This window comes from Anarrhichthys ocellatus, unplaced genomic scaffold, assembly GCF_004355925.1.
Source record: "Anarrhichthys ocellatus isolate YVR2014 unplaced genomic scaffold, GSC_Weel_1.0 scaffold71, whole genome shotgun sequence".
Taxonomy (NCBI): domain Eukaryota; kingdom Metazoa; phylum Chordata; class Actinopteri; order Perciformes; family Anarhichadidae; genus Anarrhichthys; species Anarrhichthys ocellatus.
In genome coordinates this window covers 536,597-547,551 of record NW_022280101.1, presented here as the reverse complement: position 1 = coordinate 547,551, position 10,955 = coordinate 536,597, and the positions used below count along the sequence as shown (strand labels likewise).

At 42.6% G+C, this 10,955-nt stretch overlaps 1 protein-coding gene across 1 annotated transcript in view; it reads right to left on the bottom strand.

The window, feature by feature from the left end:
* Positions 1–2,217: 2,217 nt before the first annotated feature.
* plcl1 (phospholipase C like 1) overlaps positions 2,218–10,955 on the bottom strand; it is a 62,509-nt gene continuing 53,771 nt past the window's right edge. The window contains exons 9-12 of the mRNA XM_031873267.1: positions 9,949–10,152; positions 8,822–8,897; positions 8,051–8,160; positions 2,218–7,726 (exon numbers count right to left, since the gene is read on the bottom strand). Of these exons, the coding sequence (XP_031729127.1) occupies positions 7,526–7,726; positions 8,051–8,160; positions 8,822–8,897; positions 9,949–10,152 (591 nt within the window). The 3' untranslated portion in view covers positions 2,218–7,525. The remainder of the gene's footprint in view (positions 7,727–8,050; positions 8,161–8,821; positions 8,898–9,948; positions 10,153–10,955) is intronic.

Genomic DNA, 10,955 nt, shown 5'->3' with positions numbered 1-10,955 from the left:
GGGGGGGGGGCAGATACAGCAACTATAAGACTGTGCTGCCCTATTTAAAAGACAATACATCACAACATTAACAACAATATGTCACGATGGCCAGGCTTGCTAAGTTGTTATTTGAGGGTAGGATACGTGTACGCGTACATTAAAAACCATACGACATGGTGCGTCTCCATCTACAGGCAACATGTGCATCTCCTATAATCCAGTGTGCAACATCTTTATTTAACACAACATGCCGTAAAAAACTGTAAAGCATTCAGCTCACAAGCAATCGCATAAAATATAGAGCAGAAATCACAAACTATTTTAATAATCAATTAATAGTTCCAATCATTGTTATTAAGTGATAATGCAGAAAATATGTTCGTTTCAGTTTCTTGGGATTTAAAGTTTATCTGCTTCATATCATTTAAAATTTTAAATCTTTGGTTTTTGGCCCATTGGTCCAATAAATATAGTTATATATTATAGATGATCAAATGAACAAGCAATTTGACGACGTCTACATGGGCACCATTTTCTTACAACTTAACCAATTGATAAAAAAATAATGAGCAGATTAATCGATAATGAAAAAAAAAACATATTGCACTATTATTCCACTATCAAAAACTTTATTAAAAAAAATACTTAAATAATTAAAATAAATTGAAAAATAAGAAAAAACATTGAGGAATATAAATTGCAATGATTAGATGCAATGCTGACAAAAACGCGTTTTGAGCATTCAGCCTCTAAACTAATCATTTAACAAACCAGTTGCACAGAACTATGGTCGACCTGTGAGATCATTTTGAGATTGACCCGAAAGCAAATAGCTTGATGTTTGTCTCCCCCTGCTGGAGGTACAGAGTAACATCATGTACAGTGTATTTCAGTAAGGTCTTGTCACTGCTGCTGCAACTCACCATAACCATGATGGACGTAATTACACCTGCTGCTATAACCGACAGCCTTTCTGATTGAAAAATTAACTTTATTTATACTCATGTCCATATAAAAAAAATGTAGTTTGAACTTTTAGAATTACTCAAGTAGATTAATACACCAGTACCAGAACATTGTATTTCTGTATATACTGTACTTTCTGTGCTGCAGTTAATTGCCCAAACGCTAACACTCACAATATTCAAAGTTATTCAGTGACTAATCAACAGCATTGAGGCGTCCTAATGCAAGACAGCAACCCAGAGAAATGACCACAAAGAGAGCAGTTTGCAATTTGTACCAATGCAAATACACACCACATTCTGGAGCCAGATTGCAACAGCAAGAGAGGTAAATTTAGCAACCAGCAACAGCCAAGTCATGACACACACACACACACACACACACACACACACACACACACACACACACACACCGAACATCTGATAAGCATGCCAGAGCAAGCAGCAAGCTCTGGTGAAACTAACCAGTTTAATAATAAACTGAAACACTGTATGAACAACAACAACAACAACAGCAGCAGCAGCAGCAGCAGGAAAAGACCAGTGCAGCCTGGCAGAGCGAAGGAGTGGCGAAGCATTGACGGTAAACTTAAAAGGAAAATTGTTGCATCTTCAGTTCGGGGGATTATTGTTTTATAGTTTCAGCCATCATTTCTATTTGGTTACAAAAACATAGTACTCACCTAAAGTAACTGGATTGTGGGAACTTGGGGTGTCTACAGGGCAGAGAAACACACCAGTCAGATTGTAAATGAACCAACAGTTAAAAAAATCAATTTGGAGGTAAAACAGACAGCTAGCTCACCTGAATTGTTGGTTATACTGTCTCATTGTCAATAAATAAAACTGTTCAACTACACAACTTCGTTATAGCAATTAAATTAAAATAAATGTTTTTTTTACTGACTTGCATTTTAAATATGGCGGACATCCCAGCTGCTTCTGCAAGTCCATCTTCTCTCGGTTCCCGCTCGGCAAAGTACCCGGATCTAACTCCGATGCTAACCATATGCTAACGCAACCCCTCATCGATTATTTGATCAATCTCACTTATTGTTTAAGGCAAAGTAAACAACATTTATAATAAAGGGTTGGAAAGGTTTAGGTTTCAACGTGTCCAACTAATTATTAGAGAAGTCAAAGGTTGCATTAGATAAAGGTTGCAGCCATTGGAGAACGTCATGTAAGTATGAACAGGACAAAGACGACAGATATCCACAGAGCAGCATCAGAGAGACAGAGAGGGATAAAGAAGAGTGCCACACGAGGATTTGGTCAGGAAAAGATCACTTTATTAAGTCTGGGATACATACTCGTGTTATATTAGATTACTTGTCAGATAGAAAACACAGTAGCTTTTCAAAATAAAAGCAAGGTCCATTTAATTAATTATATTTATTTATGTTTCTTAAAACACACTTTAATAAATATTCTTCTATTGGTCTTTTTTTTTTTTTTACCTCTATCTTACAAAAAACATACAGTGACTGTAAGAACAGGGAACAACACTGGATTAAAGGTCAGCTGCGTAGACACGGGCCAGCACAGAAACTGCAGACGCCACGGGGTAATACAGAACCTAAGATACCTTTTACACATATTCCAAGTGTTTCACACAACTTTGTCCACATCACTATGGCAGGTATAAACAGCTCGTTCAATTATTCAAATGAATGTTAAGCACTATTTGACCACTGGTCTGCAAAGATAGGTATAGCGTCACACACTGAAGAGCACAGAGAGAGCCGGTAACACGCGGGTAACAGAGATACAACGCCCCCTGCTCCCTAAGCATGGGTCCGTCCACAGCTCCCGTCCTTTAACTTTAAGCACTGTACCTCAGAGACAGAGCTTCACGCAGATCTGTTCCCGTTTTAAAAGGTATAAAGGGAAGTAAAGAAGCCCACACTTCAGGGATCAGGGTCACAAACAAAATACAATACTGAACATCATAGTAAAGCACTGTAGTGAGTGGATGACCGCAGAGGTAAACATATCAGGTAAGTGACGTATGAAGCAGATGTGCGAAACAGGCATGGAGAGGATATGAAAATGCTTCGTACCAAGGTTTAAAGGATCATACTAGTGTTTCTGCAAATCATGTATATGCTTGGCTTACTGACTATTTTCCAGAACTTTGCAACCTTCAGGGATTTTAAAATTTGCTCCAGACAGGTGAACATCACGCTCCGTTTTATATCAATGAAAGCGACATTAACCTTGTGTGCTAATGCAACAAAAGATGGATTAATGTGAAAAATTCAGGCCCAGCCAACAAATGATGCGCAAAAATGTAGCTTGTGGGACAGATCTTATCAGTTCGGTAGCTTCTTTCACATACAAGGCTGTGCATATCACAACATTGCCTTCATTTGCATCACCACGATATGATGTTTTAGCACATAAAAACACAGGCTTGATGTTTGCTGACATGGATTTGCTTTAAGCGAGTCTCTGCACGCCGACTCTAATGACATTAACTGTAACCACCTGGATGGTGTAAAAACACATTCAATGTCTATATTTTTCAAATGGAACAGTATGTGTATTAAATGATTTAGAATAAATCGGTTAAATCATGCGGAAACACAGGTATGTTCCTTTTAGAGCGACAAATTAGTGGCTCAAGCGTTGACACACTGCAAAGGTCTCAATTAAAATAACAAGCTGCCGTTTTCCTCAGTTATTAAATGTTTCTTTTTATGCAGCAGCACAGTCGTCGATGTCTACCATAGCTGCTTTGTAAACACAGTTTGTACCGAATTCATTATTCTGAGAATGAGGTTTAACCTAAGAAGAGAGCGAATTACTGAAACCCGACCGCTTACGTTCACCTACAAGAAGTTAAACCCCGTCGCCTGTTCGCTCTCTGACCCACTTGTGTTCCTCCATGTCAGCAGGCATGTAAACCCGGAACACAGAAAGCTAATACTGCGGTTTGTTTTACAGGAGCTGATGCATCATTGATGCAGAGCGATCCACCTTACAGGTAAGCAGATCTCAGAGAGAGGTCCCTGTGAAAATTGTGGTTTACATCCACTTAAAACGTGCCTCTCAGGGGGCAACGGGCCCCTGAAGCCGCCGTCTGCTTCGGTGCATTTAACAGGAAACATGGAAACGGTTTGGCAATGACTGTGTGTATGTGGGAGAACCTGTTTGCACCATCAGGCCAGGAATTAGGGCACCGTGGTATGATGACAGACGAACGCACACCAGCATAGGCACACATCCCGAGGTCTCCAAGTGAGTCAGAACGTTATAAATAGACCAAAACAACAGGTGCTGTCAACATCAGCCTCTTCTTCTTCTTCTTCTTCTTCTATCCTTCAACCTTTGCTCTCTCTTCACTACATGTTGTCTACTTTTAGAAGCTTCTCTCACATGGAAATGTTATTAGGTCGACCTCCTCCTGTGGCTGTGACTCAGTACGTCAGCTCTGTCACTCCTGGATGGAGGAGAGTGGAGGTATGAAAGAGGTTAATAGTATGGGTTCTTTTTAAAGGAAAGGAATGTGTAGATAAATGAAAGGCAGCCAACACAGTGCACAAAAATACAGGAGGCCATTCAGAGCACACAGTAGTCCTGCACAAGCACTTAGAGAGGGGTAGGTGAGCCTCAGTGTCGCGCCCATGTTTCTCATTACATCCTGTCTACTGCTAAATGCCACCAGCTGGGGTCGATCGGCTGGTGAGCTGTTACGATGTTTAGCTGTGATCCTCGTCTCCCGTCGGTCCGCCTTCCTGCCTCCCTCAAAAGGGCAGAATAAAACATTCACCGTGTCTTCTGTTCTAAAGTTCACTCACGCCTGCTTTGTTCAATTGTGAGTACTTTTTAATAAAATTGTTTTAAATACACCTGCCCTACTATTTTTTTAATACAATCAACATTTAAATTATTGGGAACCAAGAAAAAAAAAAAAAAAAAAAAAGGCTTTTTTAAAGCTGCATTAAAATCCTTCAACTCATTATAAAGCCTGAAAATCACCAACAGTGGAGATCAATTCTGTTCCCTAGAGAATAGATTATAATCTGTTAGACTTGGTCCCGTGTGTGTGTGTGTGTTTATCACTTTTGTCAAGTTCGGTTCAAACGCAGCATCACAAGAATACAAGAATGTGAGTACAAACGCTGAGTTAAAAGAACAGGTGTTTTCCTGCATTAATTAAGAAACACGCAGTTACACTCAAAAGGCCAAGAGGAACGCCGTCACTGGCAGGTAAGCACAACTATGAGCCATAATCAGTAGCACCTGCTGGACACATTTATAAGCATCACTGAGCTATACAGTTAGTTATATTGTCGTCAATCCTCCAGTCAGTAAGCATCGAGTTACACCGCCTCCTTGACTTTCTTGTAACTTAGTTAGAATTATTGCTACATCGATACAGTGTATCACCACACATACACCAATGCTGCAGGAATCTGTTCTACACACACACACACACACACACACGCACACGCACAGACTCTGAGCGTCCATTACCTCACATGTCGGTATAGCGAGGAGGTTATGCGATCCACACATGTACACATGTAGTACTACAGTATCAACACGCAACCACAACTTCTCCAATTACCGCGTCTCGTCTCCACCACACCTGCTCTCCTCGTGCTTCAGCCGTCCCCTCTCCTGACTGAGCGCGACGGGTTTGAAAGGCCGTCGGGCGAAGATAACAAGAGCCCGTGTGTGCGTTCCGCTGCTGGTTATTTCACACCATACATGAAGATAGCGGTTGGATTAGGAAATGTTTGAGTGCTGCAGAGTTTATTAAACCTCAGATTCTGTTAAATAAGAATGCACCTCTGATGGGTGCTTTGCATGCATCAACTGATCTCGGGGCCCTTGTGGTTTAGATTTGTACCTTAGGTGGTCTAGCTTTTGTTGGGCCTCACTGTTGAGCTTCCTGTTGTTTTATTGCCTTGCTTTGTCCGTCAAAGCACTTTGTAAACTCTGTTTTTAAAGGCGCTATATAAATAAAGTAATTATTATTATTATAGGCCTTTAAACAGACTGGACAAGAGCTCCACAGCTCAGCTCTTGCTAAGAGGTTCAAGTCTGCAAAGAACTGACGCAGTCAATTAGATAAATCAGCAAATGTTTAGATGAGTGAGACTTTCCACCTCTCCGAACTCCCAAACCTCATTAATAACCGTCGATACTTTAGATAAGCTCGGCTTCTCGGCTGACATTCATTGAGAGTCTCACTTTGTCCGATAGCTTTGGAGGAATTTGACGTCACCAGAACAGTTGCCATGTTCTTTTGAAAAGTTTGAAGTCAGAAGAGTGCAGCTGATCAAATACAGGAAAAGGTTTCATCTTGATATCAATCACGGGCGGATGATGAGACAATGGGCACAGCCTTTTTGTAGTAGGTGTTTGTATCTTTGTGGTTGTTTTGTGTCTCTTTATGGTTGTTAAGCCCACTTTCAAAGTCACTGAGAGTCTCTTGGTCATCTATTTGCATGTCTTAGTAGTTGTTTTGTTGTCTTTAGGGTCATTTCTGTGCCTCATTGTGGTTGTTTTGCCCCTTTTCATCGTAGTTGTGAGTCTCTTTGTGCGTCTTTGCATCTGTTTGTACTTGTTCCGGTCTCTTTGTCGTTGTTTTGTGCGTCTTTGCGGTCATTTTGCGTCTCTACCCGGTTGGCACATGTCTCGTTGAGTTACATTTTGTAGGTGAAGGCCAGGGTGGGCCCTGACACTTTGGGCCCCTGTGCCTGTACCCGGTAGGCCAGTTCAGTAATCCATACAGGATACTGAGACCTACTTTATGTGACATCATCCTAATTTGACTAAAAGCTTTGTGGTGTTGTTGTTTTTTTACATCTAGATACTGCACATGTTCAATTGCAGTTACATATAAAAACCAAACATAGAGTACCATAAAACCTTTTTAAAAAGTAGTATTAACCTACACTAAAAATCCAGGCTACTAGAATCAGTTACTGTATATTCCATATGGTTTCTTTTGTGGGTCACATCCTGTCTGTCAATGTCTTATAGCACCTTCCACTAATTGCAACACTGTCAACATGTAAACACACACACACACAGGTAGTCTTGTTGCCTTCCCAGGGGACCAGCTGAAACGCTGAGGCGGAGAATAGCTTTACATCTCCTCCATTCTGCATTCTACCTCTGAACACCAACAGGACCATAAACATCAGCTCCACTACAGCCCCGTTGTCACAAATTATTCTGGTGTCTATTATTTCCTCTCTAATGAGGAAGAACCTGCAGAGTAACAACGTGGAATTGCACGTTTTCTCACAGAAAAATAAGGAGGAGTCGTTAAAAGTTCAATCTTTTTCCACGGTGGAGTTACGACATTCATGAATAGCCTCTCTGCAGGCTGGACCTTCAGTGACAAATTGACTCCCCGTAAGGCTTTAACAGATATACTGCTCTGGTCTGGTCTAGTCTAGACACATACTTCACTGTCTAAAGGGATACGCTGCCAGGGAGAAAGTGTCCCGTGGTGCTTTTTTTTACCCACACTTTTTCCCCTTCCTCTCTTTCTCGCTCTCATATCTCCTCATCTCTGTTATCCCCCTGCATGCACTCTGTCCACTCCCTTCTCTTCAGATGCGTCCGTTGCCGTGTGTGCTGCTTCGGCGGCCAGACAGAGGGTGGGAGGAGTAGTGCAGCTCGGCGGTGGAGAAGGTGGAGGACGAGGAGTTGGAGGAGGAGGAGGTGAGTCCACAGGCTTCACAGGCCAGAGCCAGTTGCCTCAGTGCATCCAGGGACTCCATCTTAGCTCCCCGTAACAGATCGCTCTGACCCTGCAACACACAGGAAGACACGAGTTCAACTCACGTATGCAAGTAAAGCAGAATGTGGAAGCATTTGTTTTGCAGGCTGTTGTTGGCTGGGATTGTTTCCTGGGACGTGATTGACAGGAGATATATTTAGCATTTGATTTGAGGCTGCATTTATTGAAGAGCAGCATTTCTAACCAACTGACAAATGTGTCCAACATTCACTCTCCTCTCAGCTCTGTTTTTGGTTTCCACCAACTCTTTAGCTGCTAGAAGTCTGGTGTGACAACAACAAGACAATTATTGAGTTAATCCTACAGATTCAGAAGGTTTTGATATCACTACGACCTTGAGCACAGTGATGTTCCAGGTGAAACTCTCCACTGCTTTGCTCTGCTTGCGTCCCTTCAGTCCCTCCTTCTCCCCGAGCCGGGAGAGATCCTCGTGGAAGTCCATTCCTGCAAAAACACAAAGACAAACAGGAGCTTTGCATCAGTTTACGGAGGGGGGGGGGGGATCAACAATTCAAATGCAGGTGATATATAACTGTCAACTGTCTGTAAACGGTAATGTGCTATTGTGCTAGAATTATCAACACGTCTTGATGGATTGGTTGTCAAATACTGATTTACATATTAACACAAAAGCAGAGTGCCATTCCTCGTGACATTTACACTGACAGTTAAAGGTCAGGAGTTATCTAAGACAGTGAGAAGGTCTAATAATACGCAGGTTTGACTGTGTCGATCTATTCACAGTGAATGCTGCTATACAGCTGCATCACACCTGAATATCAATGCGAGGTTTATTTATTTCTAAACAACATACTTCTGTTTTGAAAATGCATAAAAACGAGAGCGCCTTTGGTTTGTTGCTAATTAGAAATCCATACTGACAAAAACCTTTGAGGGTGTCGAGTCCCATATCTCCAGGTGTAACGTTGTTTACAGTCAGACTCAGATTCTCCGAGGAGTCGTCCTCATTAAGTTCAGCTGTTTGATGTTCACATTTGCTCATTTTGGGGGATTTGTTTTAGGATTTGGGCATCTCGAGTACTGCAGTCGTTTTATTCACGTTCATTATCGCCGAATGTCATCGTCACCCGTCGCTCACTGTTACCTTCTCTCTGCACCTGGGCGACCCGCTCCTGAACGGCATCGGCGTTCTCAATCAGCTGCTTCTGGGCGACAATCATCTGCACAGACGGGAAGAAAGTCTAACTTAATAAAAATCGTTTTAAAAAGCATTGTTCAAACCCACAGAGCTGTATTTCAAACGGTATATATGTATATATATACACATGATCTGATTCTGAGCAAAAGTACTGATTTGGATGCTGATCTGGAAAGCAACACAAAGCATGAAGTTTATTTCATGTACAGAATCTGTGCAAAGAAATGGAAGGATGGGGGGAAGAAAAGAACAGAAGACTGGCTCCAGGGCAGCTGAGGAGACAGAGATGAGAGAGCGGAGGGCGAGTGTGTGTGATGATGACTAAGCCTTTTTGTGTGTGCGCCCAGAAAGGCTTGAAGAGGTGTGATGTTCGACTGGAGATCACACAAATTGTGGCTTCGAGACACTGACCTGCTGGGCCCACATTTGCTGGGTTCACACTCAAACATCATTAGCTCCGCTGACGTGCATAAACACGACGCAATAGTTTGGAATGAAGCGCTCTCTGTGCGTGCTGAAGTGCGTGTAGGTGTAATAGCCGAGCACCGACACAGGTGGGAGAGATTCGTCCTGATCTGATGCAAGAGGAGGTGGAGTAGGAGGAGACACAGCTGGCAGCGTGTGTGTGTGTGTGTGTGTGTGGGTGACTGTTTTATGCATGTCGCCTCAGTGTCTTTCTGCATATTTATTGCCTCAGGAGGTTGTGTGCACTCAGTTATACCATCTTGGGTATCACAAAAACACAATTTAAAACTTTCTAATGGAATTAATTTTAACCAAACTTGAGAAACAGAACTAAACTAAACTAAACTAAAACTTGTGAGTAAACTAAGCAAATTAATTTACATACCGTGTTGATAAGTCAGTTTTATTTTTTTAAGTGAGCAGTTTATGGTAATGAAGGAACACGTCTGACCTCAGTTGGTGCCATCTCTCTCACAAATCTAAGAGCTTCAGAAGCATGTAAGAAAATACTGGTTCCCCCTTTAATTATTAGACATGTGGGTGAAGCCTACTGGGTGAGGAAGCAGAGGCTGCAGAGGGTTTTACCCTCCGCCCTTCGTCTCACTCACCGCGTCGTAGGCAGCGAGCAGTTTGCGCGTCGGCTCAGCGAGGTTGACCAGTGGCTCCAGACACGGGTAGCCCTCCTTCAGCACCATGGTGGCCCCCATGGTGCCCTCGGGGCTCTGCAGCCTCGTGGTCAGGCTCTGGATGCACTGCTTGAGTTTGGCCACCGTGGGGAGCCCACACTGCTCTTTGAAGCTGGCCGTGGCGCTCTGGAAAAACGAGCGAGACGAGGAGGACGAGGAGGAGAGGGAAAATAGCATTAGATCTGATGTGCAGTTCCTGCTGTTAAAATAAGCTAGGTGACACACACACACACACACACACACACACACACACACACACACACACACACACACACACACACACACACACACACACAACATCATATCCACTGTCATCTGCTGTCTCTCTTGTGAATTAAATCAATATGGCAGTCATTGCCTCTTTTAATCCAGTGAAATCAGCCTTGTCTTAAGCGCATTTGGCAAAAAGACAATATGTGGAACAGAAAAAAATCATTTCAGCATTCAGAGTGTTTTTCAACTGTTGCAGGTGTGTCAGGATGCAAAAAAAAAACAAAAACCCGAATGTGTCACGTGTCAATCTGCTTAAATTACATTTTGGGTCATAATGAAGGTGAGAGATCTATTTCTGTACATACACGACCACTAGAATGCAATTTGCCACCTGGCAGAGCCCCAACTGGACTAGCGATTATCACGCCCCACCTGTGTGGAAGTGTGACTGACTGTCTGTGTGTGTGTGTATGTGTGTGTGTGTGTGTGTGTGTGTGTGTGTGTGTGTGTGTGTGTGTGTATGTAGGTGTGTGACACAGCAATAGAAGCATGATGAATAATAACTGACTCTGGCAGATGAGCCCACAGCTGGACTCATGGCAGGGGACAGAGAGGAGAGAGTTCAAGTGAAAGAGAAGCAAATTAAAAGCAGTTTGTGAATGTGTGTGTGTGTGTGTGTGTGTGTGTGTGTGTGTGTGTGTGTGTGTGTGTGTGTG